Raw genomic sequence first — 21,716 nt, 5'->3', positions numbered from 1 at the left:
CTCCAGCGCCATCTCCATCATTATCTGTCCTTCACAGAGAACTCTCGCTCTGTCCTCATTATGTATATCATTATGTGGTGCATCCATTATACAGTACATGATTTGATGATCATATCTTCTGGAAATGGATAGAAGTCCATTTTGCATTTGTGTTTGATGAGCTTTTCACACATAATAGCGTCTTACTTTGGGTGGTTGCTGTGATATTCAGACCGCGGCTATCAGATGGAAAATCATGTGGTTCTGATCTAATCATGCTTTTGCAAAGATCACCTCATTCAAAGCGGGAACGTTCAGTCAGTCAGGGATTTTTGGTTGTGAATCTCAGCCAGTGAAATATGTGATTTTGTTCTACAGTGTATGAATGTGGCACATCATTCTTATAAACATGTAATGGATGAGACGTTTCAGCGGCGTTGCTGGTGTGCTCCTGTAGGTCTCTCTGTCCAGCAGTCAACTGATCTGGAAATCAGGGTCACCCACAGGTCCACTGATGGCAGCCTCTATCGACCCTGCTAGAGAATCCTTGAACAAGCACACTTAATCAGTACAAAGCACTGGCTCTGTTTGTTTTCTCTGCCCATGGCTCGACGACCAATCGTTTATCTCCATAGGGACCTGCAGATACACTGAAACATATCTCTCCTTTAATATGGGGGTTGATGTTTAAAGGTTGTTGTCCAAATGGCTCCTCTCTTATTTAGCCACAGCCAACAACAGTTTCCCTCAGCGCTGTTTGTTTGATTAGCTCCTTTGTGCGCTTCTCCTTTAATTCCGTTGCCCCTGGGGAGATTTGGTGTCTAAGCCTCCACCCAACCTTAACCCACAGTCGAAGAAGAGGGCTGGCTCAGAGGTTGGCGGGTGGTGGGCGACACAGCCTGTGCGCTGCAGTTTATGGTCGAACTGTTCCCACACGGGAGTGGCCCAAACCTGTCTGGCAAAGGCAGAAATGTCAGGAGCCAGGAGTGAATCAGCAGCCTGAAAATTGTTCTTGTGTCTGGAGTCAACTCAACATCCCAAAATAGCCAAGGTCAATCCGCCGGGGCAGGTCATACCTTCACAGGCCTTGCTGTGAGGCTGCTGTAGGGGCATCGATCTCATCATGGCTCATTATTTCTATTCTGAGACTCACAAGAATAAGACAGAGGTTGATTTAGCTCTTTTACCACCTCTGATCAGATTGTTCTCCTGAACAGGCAACTATGAACAGCACATGACAGAAAAGAAGCACAATGAAGTTTAGCATTTGTTTGCACCAGTTCTTTTTTGAAAATGACGTGGTTTTTGTTGTCACTCTCCCTGCTTATTTTTAATGTTGTACATGAATTGAATTTTGTGGTTTGTAATCAAAAAGATCCTTGAATTTGGGTGTTTTGAGTTCGGAGAAGGATTGGTTTGTTGGGCCTTTTTATACTTCCTGGCAATAGGAGATATAGGGGAGGATAAAACAGCAGTACAATACTGTATGTGTAGGAATTCTTTGCTTCTATTTAATATTTCAATTGGCAAGTAAAGTAAAAAAATCTAAATCTGGCAAAACCACTCAATGACTGTAACATTTCCCCATCTTTGACTTTACTCATGTCTGTCTTCCTTCATACTCTTGCCTTTATAAAACAATGTCACCTCCAGTATGTCTATACAGGGCTTCCATGCCAACGCCGAGCCAGTGCACCCTTCGAGGAGCGTGGTAACATTCTGCCTGGGTTCCCAACAGCCACAGCGTGGTAACGCTCAGCCTCAAAAACACCATCCACCCTAATCTGCCGAGAAGCGTGAGCCGTCCTCGGCGAGACTTTGGAGGGAATAGCAGTGTTAGAGCTGAGCTCGCCTGCACATTAAACCAGAAAACAAATTCTTATTAACCCTGATATTTACACGACTCGGGCCCTCCATGATGCATGGTCGGGGAGCTGGAAGAAGCAGCCGCTTATGGCGATTACACACGGTTCTCTAAATGATTGTCCCATTGATGCATCGCTCTCGCTCTTCTACGCATTACCACTGAGCAGAAATAAGATTACACGCAGCAGCAGAACTGTGTTTAATAATGGTAATTACAGCTCTGTTCATTGTGTCTTTATTCTCCCCACTGAAGTTTGATGGAGGCGTGTAAATGAAGTCACTGTGAAATGACTTTCTAAATGTGATCAGTTCAGCATCATCCTTTATATTGACTGGCTTCAACTAGCAGGTTCTCGCTTGAATGTGATTAATTCCAGAGTGGCACATTTCAGTTGGGTCACACTTCTGTGGGCTGATTTATGTTTACATTAGACTATTGAATAGAATAGAAACATTAGCTGGTTGGTTTCCCTCGCTGTGTAACCATATTTGTCCCTGGGCAACTGACAAGAGGATGTTTTGGGTTTTTGCGGGTCAACAGAATAAAACTATTTAGCAACACAGAGTAATGTCACTAAATCATTTTGTGTGGCAACACTTGGGGGATGTGATGAAACCCGATTATATCGGAAGGTAAAGAGAGGAAGTAAAACAGACTAAACAGGGACAAAGGATTACAAAATAAAAGAGGATATGACACAAGAAACCTGAAACAATAACACAGGAAGTAACACAGGCATGTAAACCAGACACTTAAATAACAGGAAATAACTGTAAACAGAAAAAGTGGTTTAGACAAAATATACAACAAAATATAAATATTTCATTGACCATAATGATGGTGGTCAAATCTGATGTTGAATGCTGCATTTAAACCTCTAAAGTTACAGAATCTACAATTAAGGTCGTGATTTAAGAAGTTGACAGAGCTTATCTGACACACACACACACACACACACACACACACACACACACACACTCACTGAAACACCAGAAACAAATCTGCTGCCAGGGAGAGGATGGGTTATAGAGTGATAGAGAGACAGGGCGAGAGTGAAAGAGGACGGGGTGAGAGAGTGAGTATTTTCTATTTATAGACTATGTGCCCGGAGAGGAAGAAGACTGTTGTTCGGTGCTCCGAGTGCTCTGATTTTACTGTGCTGAGCACTGGCAGTTTTTCAAACAATGAAAGAACGGAGACATACCATAAATACTTCAGGTTAAATTATATACTGTGTGGGTGGTAATGTGGGCCATTACAGGCAAAATGAATGAGGATTTGAAAGAGTGATGAGAGGAGGAGGTGCAGTAATCTGCAGCATCTGTGGACTTTGTCCCCGTCAACACCATACATGGAAAAAAACACAATACATGGAAAAAAAAGTCAATATGTTCTGGTCATATCGTGGTCATTATCCCGTGTGTGCACAGATTCTCTGCAAACAGCATTATCAAGTAATTAAAATCCCAAATCCTGATTCATTATGAGCGATTATGCACCCTAGTCCCCCACCCCCCCCCCCAACACAGGCACAGCCTCCAGACCAAATCACCCCCTCCAGATCCTGCAGTTACGTGACATGAATGATGTCGGGTATCCTGCTAGAGTGTTAGCACATAATAAGATGAGAACATGTCAGAATACCAGGTGGAGCCTGTGATTTTAGACTCCCGTTTTGTATTCTGGAAGATATTTCTGACATTATCTTACAGCCCCACACAGCTCAACCTTTAAACTTGGATGAACATATGTGAAACCTCAGGTCTCAATAACCAGGCCTTGGTTATCAGCACCATTTATTTTTGGCATTTCTCAGAGGGCCTATAAATAGTGCGCACATGTCTCCTCTACCTCTGTGTGAGGTGCTCTGGTGTGATAACCAGGTGCTGTCTGGTTTTTGTTGCATGGCTTTGCAGTGGAGCACCTCCCACCATTAAACATGTTGTCTCTCTCCCCCCTCCAGCATCAGACAACAGTCAACGATATCAAGAGACATGTTTGGCCTTTGCTTTAACGCCACAGCAAGTCCAGCAGATCAGCAGCTCCATGTAAGACGCAAGCGGGTGCTCGAAATGTGGGATACCGAATAGACAATGTATCAATTAGCACGGTTTGTTGAAAGAAGTGGTGATAAATGTTGTTTTCTATGCTCGCAGGGACATCTCGGGGACTAAATGTGACTTTTCAGTTCAGGTTCAGCTTCGATTTTGCCTGTCCGAGACGAGCTGTCCTCAGGAGGACCATTTTCCACCCAATTTGTGTGTGAAAGTCAACGGGAAGCCATGTAACCTGCCGGTGAGGAGCTTGTTTTCTGCCACAGATGAGGAGTGACCGACTGTGGAGTAGATCACTATTCCAGATTTACTGTGAGCTGTCGTTGTGCCGTCCAGGGTTACCTTCCTCCAACCAAAAATGGTGTCGAGCCCAAACGGCCCAGTCGACCCATCAACATTACCTCACTGGTCAGACTGTCCACCACAGTTCCCAACACCATTGTGGTGTCTTGGACTGCTGAGATTGGAAGGGTAAGAACCAAAATATCACGATCCGAGGTTTCAAAATCACTTCCTTTTAAGAAACCTGTTTTATAGGTTCATGTTTTAATTTACAAGGAGAGCATTTTAGGATTTGGGTCCTACTTTATGAGGTTCCTAATTCATCATATAAAGCTGCACAGTTACCCCTGGATAATGTGATGATGTGGCCACTGTTATTAGATCCAGACATGCAGTTTGGGCTAATTCAAAGACAAAGCTCGGAAAATAGATTTGAATCAGGACTTGAATTTGCTAATTTATTCATATTTGTTAGTTTTTCAGTAGTTTTTTCCTGGTTGTCTGCTTACTCTTCGTCAACCTCTTAAGTATGACAGACACATGAAAAATTGAGCCTTATGTTTTGAGTCATGATTAGAAGTTTCACTGAAGTTTCTGCTTTGATTTGTTCTTCACTTCAGAACCTAAAGACTTTCTCCGGCAGGTAAAAACAGATCTAAGAGTTTGTATTTTATTACATTGGCATGTGGATTCTGTTGTGCACGCAGAGTTACTCCATGGCCGTGTATTTGGTGAAGCAGCAGTCGTCCTCAGTGCTGTTACAGAGACTACGAGCAAAAGGCATCAGAAACCCAGACCACTCCCGGGCTCTCAGTAAGAACCGCCAGCAGCTGCATGAGCCACATGAAAAACAGATCATTTAGAAAAAGCTGCATTTTCCTCACAACTTAGGGGCAGGAATTGTGTCTCACTGTGTGTTGCTGATGAGCTCTGTGGAAGTGATGTTAGAAGTGATGCTAGTTGCTTTAACTATGGACAAATCAATCAGAAAATGAGCATATTTGTATGAAGAAATCCTTGAGTTTGCAATTATTTCATGTTGTGTGTTTGGTTTCATCCACAGTCAAAGAGAAGTTAACTGCAGATCCAGACAGTGAAATAGCCACGACCAGCCTGCGCGTGTCGCTGCTCTGCCCGGTAAAGAAGCCGTCTGTGAATTTAAGCCTGTCTTTACAGGCCGGCGCGTGCTGACACACGTCTTTGTACTTTTAATTTGAATTGTTGGCCCCCTTCGGGCGTTTTTCCAGGGGGGGCTTGACATGTTTGACCCTTATTTCCTGCATCTCTGATGCCTCTGCGTGTGTGCATGTGCGTGCGTGCTTGCAGCTAGGGAAGATGCGGCTGATGATCCCGTGTCGGGCCCTGACATGCTCCCACTTGCAGTGCTTTGATGCCACGCTCTACATCCAGATGAACGAGAAGAAGCCCACGTGGGTCTGCCCTGTGTGTGACAAGAAGGCGCCCTACGAACACCTCATCATCGACGGGTAAGCTGTCAAAGCCCCGAATCTCTGGGGAGTGGTATAAAAAGATCTGTGTATCATTTATTTGGCCTTAATGTTTTAGATCTTACCACACTTGGAAGGCATCTGTTGTTTTTTCAGTGGACCTCCTGCTCTTATTTTGCGTAGCTGCACATCCCCGTGTGTACATTTTTAGGTGCTTTGGAGCATGACATGGGCATGTGTTTGCAGGCTTTTTGTGGAGATCCTCAACAGCTGCACAGACTGTGATGAGATCCAGTTTAAAGAAGACGGCAGCTGGGCCCCAATGAAATCCAAGAAGGAAGTGCAGGAGGTCTCCACTGCTTCCTATAACAACGGGCTGGACGGTGAGACATGTCATGATGGGTGAAGGTCGGCTCAGACATAAAATGGAAAGTAATAAAATTAGGATTAAAGCGACGTGGCAGGGTAGAGACAGTGAACATGTCACCCGCCTCCCTTTTGTTTATCTACTGTCAGTTTCCATTTGATAAGCCATCATTCACTGTGGCGCTGAGCAAACTGTCACCATAGTAACAGTATTTCACTGAGGAAATATGCATTCTATCACGCTCCTTCCTTGGCCATGTTGTTTAGTCATAAAAGTCGTAATCACTGTCTACGCAGACTCGTGTCAGACGTCCACGGGCCCTGATCACCGGAGCCCCTTGTCATCCAGCCACAGCAACAGCAGCAACGGCAAAAAGGTGGAGGTGATCGACCTGACGCTGGACAGCTCGTCCGAGGACGAAGGACAAGAATCCCCGCAGCCGCCTCCTCCGCCGCTGCCGCCTCCACCTAAACGAGCATGTCCCTCCATGTCGCCGACCTCCCCACCTGTCATCAACAAAGGGTCAGACATTGGCGCTAGTTAAATGGAAAACTGGAAAAATAATTGACTTAAAATGAAAAACTGTCATTTGCAGCGAACAGAAATGTGCTCGAAGGTGTGAGGCACTGAAGACACACACAGCACAAATACTAGAAATTACATGTCACTTTGAAGCTACAAGCTTTTAAGCATTTTGCTTCAAACCGCTGAAATTTCTTCTCGTGCTCTGCGTCTTCATGGTCCTACACTTGCAGCAGGATTTCCAATTCCTCAGAAATAAGTAAATCAAAAGGTTCATTCCTGTTTCAAGCTAGATCCGTCCAATCTGTGCAGACTGGAACTTTCTCGTATTCAAGTTCATGTGAAGATCGTCAGGCTTTAATGAAGACCTAAAACTTTTAACAGTTCCATTTTCTCTCACATTAAAATTCACGATGTTAAAAACTGCTGCGGCACTATTGGACATTAATGAAGCTGTCGCGCGGCGTTCAGGTTCAGCAGAGGAGACGCCGCAACGCGTGACCGAGCAGATAAATAAGTCATGAAATCAAAGTCTAATTATTGAAGTGACCCATCTAAATAATCTCAGAGTAGATCTGAACTATAATCTGTGAGGCTTCAAACACATTCATGCACTTTGTTGAATCCTCTGCTCGTGTTTCTGCCTACAGAGTGTTAAACATGCACCACCAGGCTTCTCCTGTCAGCCGCACCCCCAGCATGCCCACCGTGGACACCAGCTACATCCCTCCTGTCCCTCCGCTTATCCAGGACTATAGACCCTACTATCACACCCCCAACGACCTGTCAGGTAACGAGGAAACCCGTCACTTTGATACATCAGATTTAAATACTGCGCCGCCACGTTTTCCATAAAGATAATTCAGAAATGAGTTCTATGTGCCCGTATAATGAGCCGTCTTCTGGCTCGGCCAGGCTTCGCTGTATGGACGTGTCAAAAAGACATTTCCTGTCTGATTTTTCACACTTTTTTACGGCTTGTTTGTGACACTGAAGTTGATTTGTGTTGTTAATGGCTGCCTGTTCTGCTTTACAGAGTTGAACTTCTTCTCTTTCCTTCAAGGTGACAATCATCAGGTACGTAAATTACAAGGAGGTTCTGAGTTTAATTTATCGGGACTATTTTAAACGTTCACTCCGGCTTGAATGTAAACAAACTTCGGCCTGTGTGAACGGTGATTCGAGCTCACGCATGCTCACAGCTGGGTTTATTTATTTATTTATTTTGCCAACATTAACCCTAATAAAAGGTTCTGCAGCGTGAGGGCGGAATGCTGTGTGGTTTACACAGTATTCCAAAAATTCAGGAACAACCACTTTTGCGGCATCGCCACCCCCGATGCTCTGTAGAGTCTGTGGAAACCACCGTGGGATCGGTTTCTCATGAAGGAACAGTCACAGTCAACAGGAGTCTGGTGCATTTACGGCAGCTGCTGAATATTTTAAATCCTAGTTTAAGAGTGCTGAGAACAGAACTGGTTCAGTGTCTTGTCTTTAGGACAGAGCACCCTCCACCTCACAATATGCCTCTGAAGCATTTACGCAGTTGGCGAAGGCAGAAGGGGTCAGTGAACAGGCTGCGTGGAAGAGGGATGTGTTATTTTCCAGCCCATTAAACAAATGTTTGATTAAATCTACCTGTTCCCTCATGCCTGTCGAAATATTTTAAGTTACAGCTAAATAGGCTCATTAATGCAAGACTTAAATTCACGTTGCTCTTATTTAATAGATGAAACATCTCCACCCATCCCATGACCTATCTTCAAAAGTGCAATTCCGCCGATGACCACTAGGTGGCAATAGAGTCCACACACTGGAACACTGTGTTCCAGACAAACTTACAACAAAAGTTGATCATTTGTTGCTACTTGGTATTTACACTCCTTAAATAGTGTTAAACGTGGGGGAGAATACATTCATAGTGACCTGGTGATTTTATTTGGCTGGTTTTGCTCATGAAAACTTCTAATTTCTTTGACGTCAGCATTATAACATGGTGATGGCGGCGGCGGCGGCGGCAGCAGCTTCATCCTCCGACGACCACGAGTTGCTCCTCAACCGCTTCCTGCCCTACAGTGCCACATCCTCCTCTTCTTCCTCCCAGCTGTACCTCAACCAAACGGGGGGTTCCTCGGGCACTTCGCTGAATGCGCCCACCAATGGGGCGGGCAGCTCGGGCGGCGGCGGCCTGGTGTCTTCCGGGAACCTCCGCGACGCTCACTCCGCGTACTCGTCCCTGCACTCGGGCTCACACTCGGTGCACACACACCCTGGAGTGGTGGCCAGCAGGAGCAGTGCCGAAGCAGCCGTAGCAGCTATTTACGGTGGAATACCCGACGTTATATCGTTGGACTGACTCAGCAAGTTTCGAGATTACACTTCAGCAACTCTCCTGTAGGAGGTTTTGACCCCAGGGTAACCCGTGACCCGGCAAACCGAGCACCCACAAACCCCCAAACTGGGAGAGACGATTTTTTTAAATGGTTTTCTTCACCAGAAGTGACAGGAGAAGAATTTAAAGCGATGACTTAAAGGGAACAGCTGTCGACGTTGTGTTTGGAAAAACTAGTTTTGGACGGGTAACCGGCCCAGCGCCTGAACCTACTGGTGTACTGGTACCAACGCAGCACAAGCAGCAGAGACGCTGCCTGAGCAAAAACACAGGACGAAGGTTTTTTTATACAGACACGAGGAGCGACGCCATGTACAGAGAACAAAATCTATTTTCCTCTTTTACTTTTATATGTAAAATTGGAACATTTTCAGTCAAGTGAGCTGCTTCAGTCGCTGTTTCGAAGTGCAAAACTGGAGGGTTTGTTTTCCACAGAAGCTTCAACATACGCCTGTTGCCATGTGGAAATCTCCTCTTTGTGCTCTGTCCTGACCAAGGTTTCTAGCTGCACTTCCTGTTTCTCTCTGTTGCTCAGACCTCTTTATAAACTTGTGTTGTATCTTAGAGGCTGAATTTACCCTTGAAATTCTGTTTACTTGTACTGACAAATTTATTGTGCTTTTAAGGGTTTTAAATGGATGCTTATTTATACTTATCGAAGCAGAATCTTGAGCTGGAGACTTTTCTTTTTTGCTCGATGCCAAATATCCCAGCAGTCTGAGTGCAGTTCCGTCTGTGCCAGCATGCATTCACTCTCGTCTTTGGGTCTCTGCTGGTGTTTCAGTCTCCGTCTTCTGTTTTGTTTTCCCTTTCATCACATTGACAGTTTCAAAGGGAATCGTAGAGGAAGTGGAGCTGTAGCAGCATCCCGTTGTAGCTTCTCAGTGTGACCGCGTCTGTACCAGTGCCTGTTTGCGTGCACACGTGTCGCGCCGTGTGTGGAGAGAATGTCTTAATGTCACCTATGAAAATCTCCCTCTCCAGCGACCGTTATCAGACATGAAGCAATCATTGGCGCGTGTCGGAAGTCGTTCTGCACCCTGGACAAGGCATTATCCTGACCGGGGGGGGGGTCACTTGGTGGTAGCCTTCACAATACCTCAAGTCTGTCGCCGTTCAGCCGAACTTTCCTCATGAATGTATCGCACAGTTGTATATTTGCTTTTAGCCTTCAGTGTCATACGAAGGACCTGAGACGGTCTGGACATGTAATAATGCCCTCTGACAGCAGGTTGGCTCTCCTGACATGTCCTGTCCTGTCCTGTCCTGTCCTTCAGCAGCTCATAGGACACCCAGACCTAAACTCACCCCCCTTCCTCACCCCTCCGCCTCCTCTTCGCTTTTCTTTCGCCGTCTTGGTCTGGAGTTTCTGCTCTCCTCTCGGGAAACCATCCTCAGCTCTAAAACAGACTGTCAGAAAGAAAAAACCTTGTATATTTCCTGTGTTGTGCAGTATTTTATTTATTCTGTATCTTTATTTCTATTATATATTATATTTTTACATGGATGAGTGTATGAGAGTCATTGTCACTTGGGATTTTATTTAATATGCATTTATTATCCTCTCAAATCGCTTTCATGAAAGGTACCATTTAGTTATTTAACATGAGATGCGTGTGTGTATTTTATTGGGAGCCAACAGACATTTTTAAGGCACACATTCACGATAAGGGGGACAACTTCTTGTTTGCTACTCAGTCATGTTTTAGCCCTTTTACTCATTTGTCATTTGATGATAGTTATTAACTCGTGTTAGCTGGAATTCAGTGACATTAATCCAGAAAAAATAAATAAGGTGACGCTTAAAGGCTTTATCATATGATGTCATAAGCCACCCTTATTTATTTTTATATTTAATTGAGGAAAATAGTGCAAATATGCTTACATGAAGGTGTTTTTTATTTCCAACTAGTAATCAGCTGCAAACTGACTGAGACATCAGTTGACTCAAGTTCTGCTGTAGGTGGAAGGTGGTGAAACAAGTCTGCCCATCACTGTCAGCATTTCCACTTTACCACTTGACCAAAGATTCTACATAAATATTAAGATTTGTTTGATTTTTTTTTTAATCATTCTGAAATAATCTTTACCGGGTACATTTATTCTGACAAGGCTCAAGAATAATAATAATAAAAAACAACTTACCTCTTAAATTAAATAAATCCCCGTTTGAGTATTCAACAGGAGAGGCATAGAAATGACAACATACGAATGTACAGTTGCATTCAAGGCAACTTCATTCAGAAAGCCTGGTGATCAAGTGTGAACTAATCATTTAAACTGTTTGAGTTAACCAGATCTGTTCGATGTAATGATAACGGTTGTCTCCACTTACTCATGAAGATTTTTCCTCCATGTTAATCTGGATTATTGGTCAGGGTGAGGGTCGGGTCACAACTGGTACAGTAAGGAGTAGTTTGGTTTCCGGTTGACAGGAAACTACCATGTGGATTTGATGTGTCCTATTGTTGAAATGTCACCTGTCTGCAGCTGCACACGGTGCATTTCCTTCTCAACGTGTCATTATTCCCTCCTCATTTTGAGGTGTAAAGGTCAGACAGCGCTCAGCAGAGGGTTCCAGAACAGCTTCACAGGTGATTAACAGGATTTCGTTCTATTCAGTGTATTTGCTGCAGATGTGTTTGCTGGTAGATGAAACTGGGCCAAAAACCAGCATGTGCTGGTGTTACACTGCCACATTCGTCCCCAGTGTTTCCATTTAAACACACTCAGCTCCCTGTCATGTCTTTGCTTTAAAAGGGAAAAGTTAACAGTGACATCTAGTATGTCTGTATGAAACAGTGCAAACTGAGATCCAGATGTGGCTGTTTGATGTTCGTCTCTATGTTTTGTTTTGTTTTTTGTCGGTTCAGAGTGAAAGAATAACTTAATTTATATATTTTTCAGAAAAGTTGAACTATTCTTTAAAAAAAAAGTGCGACCAATAAAGAAATAATCTCAAATTCAGACTCCTGCACTCGCTGCCTTAAAACATTCACAGGTTTTGTTTTACTTTTGAAAAAGTCATTAAAACAAGGCTTTTCATGCAAGGAGACATTGTACCATGAATATTCATCAATTTGTATAAAACTGATAAGTAAAAAAAATATTTATTACCTGCATTGGAAGAAATTGTCTACTTATTGAATGTTACCTGTTTATGTAGAAATTTTAGATGTAATAAAAAACATTCTCTTGCATCCTTGTGTTTGTTTTGGTTTTGTTTTTATAAAAAATCTGTTGGCTGAATTGTGATAAACTGCAGATCTTCGGTGTTTCCACGTGGTGGCAGCAGAGACAAACTTGAGCGTGTTGACTCTAAAAAGACAAAATATTTATTTTCTGAGCACGTTTTTCTGTCCAAACCGAATTGTTTATTTGACCATTTATACTGTGACCAGCCTCCGATGCGCATTAAATATTTTCTGGAAAATATAAAGCTTGGGAGGCGCCGTTCCTGAGAGCCGTGATGTTGGATGGTGGTGTTTTGGGGAGGAGGGAGGTGGCGGGAGGATGGGGTGGATTCAGACCAGCTTGAGGAGTTGCTGTAGCATCATGTTCCTCTCATCTCTAACGCGATGCTCTTATAGCTACTCTCAATGCACTTAGCACGTCCTGTTTATGACTCCGTGAACTTCTGAGAGAATGGATGACAACAACGGGAGCGTTTATTGGAACTGGTCGCTGATGGACGTGGACATCTTCAGAGAACTGGAGGACATCGACGTGACAGCTGACGGGAACCCGATTTTGAGGTTCCTTATCTGCGTTGTTTATTCTGTGGTTTGCGCTGCGGGGTTAGTTGGAAACCTGCTGGTGCTCTTCTTCATCAGGGTTAAACAAAAAAGGAAAAAGTCCAAGGTGGACTTCTTCGTGCTTAACTTGGCAGTGACGGACCTTCAGTTCGTGCTCACTCTGCCCTTCTGGGCCGTGGACATCGCGCAGGACTTCAGCTGGCCGTTCGGGAACGCCATGTGTAAAATCATCCTGTCGGTCACCGTGATGAACATGTACGCCAGCGTCTTCTTCCTCACTGCCATGAGCGTGACCCGCTACTGCTCAGTCGCCTTTGCCCTGAAAAGCAGAGCCCCGCATAAGCTCTGCTCCACCAAGTGGGTCTGCGCCATCATTTGGACCCTTGCGACCTTGGCCACTGCGCCAACCCCGATTTTCTCAACTGTTGGAAACGTATCGGGAGAGAAACTCTGCCTGCTGAGGTTCCCCGGAGGGCAGTACTGGTTAGCAGTTTATCACATCCAGAAAATCCTGGTGGGATTCGTCATGCCAATGTCCATCGTGTCCGTCAGCTACATAATGCTGCTGCGTTTTATCCGGAAACGGAGCATGAAAACAAGCAACCGTAAGCGCAAATCCCGCGTCACAAAATCCATCACCATCGTCGTGTTGTCATTCTTCCTGTGCTGGATGCCAAACCACGCCATCACCTTGTGGAGCGTATTGGTCAAACTCAACGCTGCCAACTGGGACAAAGCCTACTACATAGTGCACACGTACGTGTTCCCACTGACCGTCTGTCTGGCGCACACCAACAGTTGTCTGAACCCCATTATTTACTGTCTGATGAGGAAAGAGTTCAGAAACAAACTTAAAGAGCTGCTTCGCAGGGAATAGTTGGCTCCGAATGATGTGACGCAAAAATAACGCAGCCGAATCGCAAGAATCGTTGAACCAACTTACGACCTTTTACGCTTCTGATGTGTGGACAAACTGTTTTGAAGTGTTTAGTCCGTGTTACCGTGCCACCTCCGTGTTTTCTTTGGCGTCGCGTGGTGAAAAAGTGACCGCTGGTCACACAATTACATGGAGACCTCGTGCGTAATTACGCATAAAAATAATCGCTTGGTCCAAATGTATCGATGGAGCAGCTTCGAGCGTCTTTAAAAAAAAAAAAAAAAACTAAAAAAAAACAACTGTCAACAAGAAAATCAACGCAACAGAGACTGGCTTTATCGCGACATATGTGAATGACTAAATGTGCAAAAGAGGAAAATAATAATAATGTAAGAATATCGTGTGTAAATAATGTTCCGTTTTATGTCATGAACTCTGAGTGCCGCCCTGATGTTAATTGCAACCTTATACTTCAAACTGTGACGTTCTTGATAAGTTGCCTCACGCATGCTTACGCGCAGAACCACTGCGCGCGTCGTAAGATGCACCACAAACTCTCCAGTAGAGCCGTCAGCCTTGGTACCTGAACGTCACCTTCAGTCAGGATGGAGCTGGCTTCTGTCACATGTCATCCAGTGCGGAGATAATGTGATGCGGAGATAATGTGATGCACTGAGACAGAACAATCTGAGCTATTTAATGCTGGTGTGTCACAAATGTTGATGAGAAGCAGCCAGCATCCTCCCGAGGTCCCGTGGATGATTGATTGTTTGTTCCCGTCAGCTCTCAGTGGGTTTACTGTCGATGTTGATTAGTGAAGCTTTATTGGTATTTTGCATTATAGGTGATTTGACCATTCGTCGTGCCATTGCTTTTTGTAACAGGTTACCCTGGAAAAAAATGCTTGGAACTTAATATATCTAACGCTGCCAAATAAAATTCAATTGAGAAAAATGCAAAACAGCTCTCCATTTTTTAATCTTCCAGTTGACTTGGCTGTGTCTCTTTTGTTCCTTTTAATAACTCGTGTTTTACAGAGCTGCAGAACCCTTTGTCCTTTTTTCTGTGTCCGCGTCAGCAGCGCTTTGCTCTGGACCCGCGCACAGGTTTTTTCCAAGGAAAACGCACATGTTGAGCTTCCACAAGGTAATTATTGAACACCAACAACACTTATTTTAATCAATATTGGCTCGTAATATTTTTTTCTAAGGATGTATAAAAATCTATATCTATATCGATCCATCACTATCTATAAAATCTTGCTATTTATCTTTTTAAAGCTCTTCTTCCTCTTTCATTCTTTTAGTCCATTAGTGCAGTCCCCCATTTCCCCTAATTCCTTAAACAGTGTTTTTCATTTTAATTTTAAATGCTGGCGCAGCTGACACGCATTATTTAAACAGCTGAAAGATGTGTATTCGAGTTGAAAGGATAATACTTTACCATGATGTTAGTAGACAGCTTGAAGTGACTTTTTAAAACTTTCCTGCGTAAATATAGCCCACCACAGCAGACTGAAACCACATCTTTAACCGCTGCAGTGCTGACTTCACATCGTGAGCTGCGCCTGTGACTATCTTGACTTTATTTGTCCCAAAATGGGAGAAAAATGTGGAATAAAGAGGAAAATGCAATGCGGCGCTATTTAAGATTGGAGATTCTCAAGCATCAGTTTGAGATAATAGAAGATAAATACCCCAGTACCACGCAGATGTCCCAGATGAGTGAAAACTGGTAAATTGTGATGGACGCAAAGACATAAATGTCACACGACGATGCTGACCGCTCTCTGGGTTCAGAGTCCATGAGAAATGTGTGACCTAAAAATACGGCCAGAGAACGGCTGAGAAACTCGGGCAGAGGGAGTCCAGGAAAAAAAAAGCTTGTACACTTTATTTTTCAAAAAAGTGGTCAGACCTCTGACACGGAGAATTTGCATGACAGATCTAATGGATGGATGGATGAACGAATGGGCGGATGGATACATGGATGGATGGATGGATGGATGATGGATGGATGGATGGATGGATGGATGGGTTGGTTGGTGGATGGATGGTTGGTGGATGGATGGATGGATGGGTGCTGGATGGATGGATGGATGGGTGGGTGGGTGGGTGGGTGATGGATGGATGGATGGTGGGTGGGGATGATGGATGGATGATGGATGAATGGATGGATGATGGATGGTTGGTGGATGGATGGTGGATGGATGGATGGTTGGTGTGGATGGATGGATGGATGGCTGGATGTGATTGCTGGGGTGGTGGGTGGGTGGGTGGGTGGATGGATGGATCCATGATGGATGATTGATGAATGATAATGGGCGGATGGACATACATGGATGGATGGATGGATGGCTGGATGGATGGATGGTGGCTGGATGGCTGGATGGGGGGTGGGTGGTGGATGGATGGATGGATGGATGGTTGATGGATGGATGGATGGATGGATGGATGGATGGATGGATGAACGAATGGGTGGATGGATACATGGATGGATGGTGGATGGATGGATGGATGGATGGATTGATGGTGGATGTGTGTTGGTTGTGATGGCTGATGATACATGATGGATGGATGAATGAATGAATGGGCGGATGGACATGGATGGATACATGGATGGGTTGGTGGATGGATACATACATGGATGGATGGATGGATGGATGGATGGATGGATGGATGGATGGATAAATGAATGAATGAATGGGCGGATGGATACATGGATGGATACATACATGGATGGATGAGTGGATGTGTATCAGTTTCCATGAGATACAGGCAAATATGAATGGCTGTCAACATTCAAAGTTGCTCGTTTCTCTTTTAGTTGCGTCAATGGTTTCCTTCGGGATTGGCCCTACACTCCTTCTAATAAACTATTAAAAAAAACTAATAACGAAGTTGTTTGAATATGTCACATTAATTTAAAAACAATCATATTAAATTCCCGCGCGTAAGTGTCGCAAAGGCATTCAATGATCTATCTTTTTCGAGGTTTTGGGAGCCCTTTGAACGCACCGCAGCGCTGGATATGTCGGTCACGTGACGCAGAAGGAGGCAGGCCATACTCGGTTCCTCCACCGTTTTGGCTCCGATGTCGGAGGGGTTCCTGTCTGGAAGAAATGGGCACTGGCAATGAACGGATTTGATCATTCAGGGATCCGATCAGCTGAGTCTGTGAATGGCGCCAAAACAGGACCCTAAACCTAAATTTCAAGAAGGTCTGTGGGGTAAAAATGAGCTGGCCATCGCCTGGAAGGGGGCGGTTTTGTTGTTGTTGTTGTTGACGCTGCTGCTGCTGAACCTCGAATATAGTCTCACCATTGGAGCAGACTGAGTCCCGTTGACTGCATAAACATTAGAGTTTTTAGAGGAAATATGTATACGTTGCCCCAAATTCTTACATGTTAGAGCTAATGGCCACAAAACAGAGAGGGGCGGGTTGGAGAGGCGTTAGCGCCAAGCTAGCCATCATTGCTACACGTGTGAACTGTCATGCACACAAAAGAGTGGCCGCAAACCCATCTGCAGACGTTTGGATTGGACAAACAAAGCTCAACAACAAACAACATTAAACATTCACGACGATAAATGTTCTGTGTAGGTGTATTTGGGGGTTGATTGTTCATGTATTTCCAGGTGAAAGAGTCCTGTGCTTTCATGGGCCATTGCTCTATGAGGCAAAGGTGAGTGTTCACAGGCGGCCTGCGTGGAAACCTTTGAATTGTAAGTAAATCTGGAAAGGTAAAATGATCTTTATGTTTTCATTTTTTACAGTGTGTCAAGATTAATATAAAGGAGAAGCAGATTAAATACTTCATTCATTACAGCGGATGGAACAAAAAGTAAGCAGTTTTACCAGTATTCTGTGTGTGTGTGTGTATGTGTGTGTGAGAGAGCGAGTGTGATAGATTGTCATTTAACAGTGTTGTGTTGTCTCTATCACAGCTGGGATGAATGGGTTCCTGAAAGCAGAGTTCTTAAATATGTGGACAGCAACCTTGCAAAACAAAAAGAGCTTCAAAAGGCTAATCAGTAAGTTTGATATTTCTGGTAACGTCATAAAAACATATAAATCTAAGTTTAAATTCAAGTTCCTAATTTTTTCCTTCTTGCACAGGGATCATTATGTTGAGGGAAAGATGAGGGGTTTAGCACCGAGCAAGAAGATGGCTGCTGTGCAGCAAAAAAATGTTGATCTGTAAGTACCACAGTCTTTAATGGTTTATATAATATTGGCCCAATAATATGTTGTTTGGATCATTGAACACATTAAGGCATCCACCATGGAGGTATATAACACAGCCATCTTGGGATTTAATTTCATCTTATCTGCTTGTATTCCAGGAAAGTGAAAAAGGCAAAGCAGAAAAGTGAGTAAAACTACAAGAATCTTAAAAGTTTACAGAGACTGAATGTAAAACATATGTTCTTCGATTTGTCCTCTCATTTTTGTTTGCCAGATGAAAATATTGTGATAATATGTGTGGCCTAAAACAACTCCACACTGTTGAGCAATTTGCTGTGGTATTTGAATCAGGCAGTATTTGTAAGCCTCACTGGACATGTCTTTAGCTCCAGGGCCGGGTGAAGGAACCAGCAGTGGAGAAACGCCGCAGGGACCTCGGAAGAAGAGAGCCCGAGTCGATCCCACAGTGGAGAGTGTATGTATCATCCTTAACTGGTCCAAACCAAAGATGGAAACACAGCTGTCTAATTTGTAGCTTGAAGCTCCAAAATCTGTGTAGTTTGCATACAAGAACATCAGGATAGACCATAGCCATCTTGTCTTTAGAAGATCTGATCTCAAGAACTGACCCTTGAGTTTTAGGCTCTCCGTCTAGTGGTGAAGCAAGGAACTGCACCCTTTCGTTGCTCGTTCCTTTGGTGATTTTCCCCTCCAGGTTAAAGCATTCCTCTGCCCAGTTCTTGTGTCCAGTTTATGTGTGCAAACAGAGCAAAAAGAGTGTTAATGATGTGATTGTCTCTAACACCATATGCAGTCCAATCAGTGTGACAGAAATAATGCCATAATATCTCGTTTTAGAGAGTACAATAATCATGTGTGTCCAGGAGGAAATGTTCGCCAATCGTGTAGAAGTAAAGGTGAAGATCCCCGAAGAGCTGAAACCCTGGCTGGTGGACGACTGGGACCTCGTCACCAGACAAAAACAGGTAGAACAAAGACCCCACGCACCTGAAGCCACTAAAGCTTTTGCTCACCTCAACTTTTGCACCCTGTGAAAGATCAAAACAGAAAATAGAAGTGTTTAAAATTCACATCACTCTTTGCCTTGGCTTTCTCTTGCAGTTATTTCATCTGCCTGCCAAGAAGAATATCGAGACAGTCTTAGAGGATTATGCAAACTATAAGAAATCAAAAGGAAACTCTGACAATAAGTAAGAAAAAGACTTTAGCTCAAGCAAAGTTAATATCCGTCCAAGGTGCCCTGTATCCATATGACTCAAAGCTACCTCAGCCATTATTGACGTTTGAAAACAGTATTTAATTGACTCTCTTTTTAAAGATGTTTTAAACTATTTGATTAATCTGCATGAATTGTTATAATTAAAAGCAGTTATATTAAAATTTGCATTTATCAGCGTAACGCAGCGCTACATAGTGGCATTCTAAACCTTATTACCTCCCTGCATTCTCTGTACACTTGACAGTTCTAAAAGCTGTGATGGCTCCCATGTCTGTGTGTTTACTCCCAATACAGAGAGTACGCGGTAAACGAGGTGGTAGCAGGGATCCGGGAGTATTTCAATGTCATGCTGGGCACTCAGCTGCTCTATAAGTTCGAGCGGCCGCAGTACGCAGAGGTCTTGACTGAACATCCAGAAATGCCGATGTCTCAGGTGTACGGCGCTCCACACCTGCTGCGGCTGTTTGGTAGGGAGACAAACGCTCATGTCATACCCTCAGTTCACAATCAGAGGCTAAAGATGTTATGCTGTGTTAAAATGAACATTAACGCAGGTTGCTTAATAATTTTAGACTAACTGTATCAATATGTGATCTGTGTTTGGTATTTCTGTTAACCTTTTACTGGACTTTGTCTGTAAATGTATACGTAACGGATACGATATTTGATCCATATTCTCACATTAAACTGCCAGTAAGAACAATTTTGGTTTAAAAATTTTACATTATCTGGAACTTTGACTTGTAAATAGATATTGTCTTTGCTTTGTTTGGTAAATTTCCACCTGTAGTTAGTTTGTCCCTGTCCGACAGTTCGTATCGGAGCCATGCTCGCCTACACTCCACTGGATGAGAAAAGTCTGGCCCTGCTGCTGAGTTATCTCGAAGATTTCCTCCAGTAAGTTTTAGCATTATTGCGCTGCCTTGAACCACATTTGGCTCAGAATTTCACACCACATCAGCCTGCGTTTGGTGCAGCCGAGCTTACTGCAAATACTCCAAAACAAGAGCCAGCAAATTGGTTTTCTGCTCCGGCTGGCCAGCGTTCGTGTAGAATAAAGCTGGCTGACAGCTGATTTGTGTGGGATGATTGACGGACACGTCGGCCTCTCGGGGAGTTGAATGGAAAATTGCTGGGCTGGATAAATATAAGAATTTAAATTGGCTCACTGCAGGAGAGGTGCTAATAACACACTACAAAAACACAGTGTCACATTTTTAAACAATTCTAATGCGGGAAAAAAACGAAAGCAAGCAAATTTTCATTCAGAACTAGTAATTTAACTTTACTGATAATACATTTACGATGGAAGATACATTTTCACGCGATACATTTTGAACGAAAGAACAAAACTGTGATTTCAAAAGTAATTTCAGTGTTTTTTAACACACTGATATGAGGATATGGTCTTTTCTTGTCTCGTTTGTGCGTGTGTGTATGTGTTTGCTGTAAAGCTGACAGTTTGTAAGAAGTCCAGAACAAATAACGTTTAATTCCTCATGTTGGATTGAAGCTGGAACAGTGGAATTTTCAAACCATATCCAATTTCCAGTCTCACGGTCGCTCCCATGTTTCCCTCAGGTACCTCGTGAAGCATTCATCCACGCTCTTCAGCTCCATTGACTATGAGGTTGCCCCCCCTGAGTACCACCGCAAGGCTGTGTGAGACATCTCGCCTGAATTACCGATCTCCACCCATTTTTGGGGTCAAGGCTGTGATTAAATCTTTCACATGAACTGACAAAAGGCCCCTTCGGAAGCTCTTAAGAGTCCCAGCTGAGAAGAAAACAACATTCTGCTCTTTTCCTCTCACTTCTGCTCTTTTGTGTCCTTCTTTTTTACATTCTGTCTAATATGTTGCATGTGTGTATTTATTAGTACTTCTTTTGCTCAACTGCATCGTCACCACATAGCGGAAATGTTTTTTGTTACTGTATCTTGTGTATTTGTATGAGTTTGTAAAAAAAAGATAAAAACAAATAAAATGTTTCTACAGTCTGTTTACTATCTTTGGTTTTTCTGAGGGGGCTTTGTCTGAAACTTCCCTCAATAATAAAATAATGAAACTTACCAGTTGAAAGCCTGGGTGGATGACTATCACGCAGCAGAGGGGACGCTGTCACAATTGCCCGACAAGACATCATTCATGCGCGTGCATGTCAAGAATAGGAATAATTGAAAATTGCAGCGCTGCCTGAATGAGCGAGAGTGAAGACAATTTTGTCTGGTAATAACTATAATGGTCGTATTTTCAGGAACAGATTAATTTTAAATTCAACTTTTGAAGCATGAAAACATGATTTGCAGGGAGTTGCGCACACAGACGCATTACTGAAATATCCCACAGCTAAATAAACCTGTAGCACTAAGGACTATGATAATAAGTACCATATTCACTATCATACGCATTCATCCTGGATGCAGCAGGTATTCTGGGAGTACTGTGGACGTTATCTACCGCTCTGCTTAAAGTTCTCATGTTTGGCTCGAGAACAGACAGTGACTTTCACATCATGTATGATTTATCAACATTTTATCTTATTCTAGATTTTAAGAAGCTTTAGATGGAACAACCACTGATTTAAGTACATCTGAGATTAGATTATTCTGCCTACATTACTCACATTTTGACTCCTGCTCATCCGGGCCTGTGACTCAAGCAGGCAGCAGATTACAGAATGTTCTTTTTACTCTCTGTGCACGTCTGACTATACAATCTCACAGTTCCCTGAGTATTTGTAGTTT

General features: G+C 43.5%; 3 protein-coding genes across 8 annotated transcripts in view; all 3 read left to right on the top strand.

Annotated features, from left to right (window-relative positions):
- The window catches only part of LOC130516135 (E3 SUMO-protein ligase PIAS1-like), a 29,278-nt gene extending 17,167 nt beyond the window's left edge, over window positions 1–12,111 (top strand). For 3 of the 4 annotated variants that reach the window (XM_057016961.1, XM_057016971.1, XM_057016952.1), the window contains exons 3-13: window positions 3,810–3,894; window positions 4,003–4,141; window positions 4,237–4,371; window positions 4,890–4,995; window positions 5,246–5,319; window positions 5,509–5,669; window positions 5,877–6,013; window positions 6,294–6,519; window positions 7,170–7,309; window positions 7,556–7,596; window positions 8,504–12,111. In XM_057016961.1, coding sequence (XP_056872941.1) covers window positions 3,810–3,894; window positions 4,003–4,141; window positions 4,237–4,371; window positions 4,890–4,995; window positions 5,246–5,319; window positions 5,509–5,669; window positions 5,877–6,013; window positions 6,294–6,519; window positions 7,170–7,309; window positions 7,556–7,596; window positions 8,504–8,875 — 1,616 coding nt within the window. In that variant the 3' untranslated portion in view covers window positions 8,876–12,111. Of the gene's footprint in view, window positions 1–3,809; window positions 3,895–4,002; window positions 4,142–4,236; window positions 4,372–4,889; window positions 4,996–5,245; window positions 5,320–5,508; window positions 5,670–5,876; window positions 6,014–6,293; window positions 6,520–7,169; window positions 7,310–7,555; window positions 7,597–8,248; window positions 8,313–8,503 lie in introns of all 4 variants that reach the window. The other variant, XM_057016976.1, reaches the window with a different exon arrangement.
- Window positions 12,112–12,407: 296 nt separating this feature from the next.
- On the top strand, window positions 12,408–14,504 carry rxfp3.3a1 (relaxin family peptide receptor 3.3a1). The gene has a single exon (XM_057016988.1). The coding sequence runs from the start codon at window positions 12,557–12,559 to the stop codon at window positions 13,541–13,543; it is 987 nt and encodes a 328-aa protein (XP_056872968.1). The 5' UTR covers window positions 12,408–12,556; the 3' UTR covers window positions 13,544–14,504.
- Window positions 14,505–16,565: 2,061 nt separating this feature from the next.
- LOC130521646 (mortality factor 4-like protein 1) lies at window positions 16,566–20,969 on the top strand. Of its 3 annotated transcripts, none has more exons than XM_057025366.1 (12): window positions 16,566–16,763; window positions 17,182–17,228; window positions 17,320–17,387; window positions 17,491–17,577; window positions 17,663–17,743; window positions 17,890–17,915; window positions 18,118–18,206; window positions 18,592–18,717; window positions 18,854–18,942; window positions 19,266–19,438; window positions 19,762–19,868; window positions 20,553–20,969. In XM_057025366.1, exons 1-11 carry the CDS (start codon window positions 16,724–16,726, stop codon window positions 19,821–19,823), a joined length of 888 nt encoding a protein of 295 aa, XP_056881346.1. In that variant the 5' UTR covers window positions 16,566–16,723; the 3' UTR covers window positions 19,824–19,868; window positions 20,553–20,969. The 3 variants fall into 3 exon arrangements, with proteins under 3 accessions (XP_056881346.1, XP_056881345.1, XP_056881344.1); XM_057025365.1 differs by having other exon boundaries at window positions 16,567–16,763; window positions 18,616–18,717; window positions 19,784–19,868; XM_057025364.1 differs by having other exon boundaries at window positions 16,567–16,763; window positions 19,784–19,868.
- Window positions 20,970–21,716: the final 747 nt, after the last annotated feature.

Source organism: Takifugu flavidus, chromosome 2, assembly GCF_003711565.1.
Source record: "Takifugu flavidus isolate HTHZ2018 chromosome 2, ASM371156v2, whole genome shotgun sequence".
NCBI classification, from domain to species: Eukaryota; Metazoa; Chordata; class Actinopteri; order Tetraodontiformes; family Tetraodontidae; genus Takifugu; species Takifugu flavidus.
The sequence above is the reverse complement of the archived record's forward strand: the minus strand, read 5'-3'. Positions and strand labels throughout refer to the sequence as shown.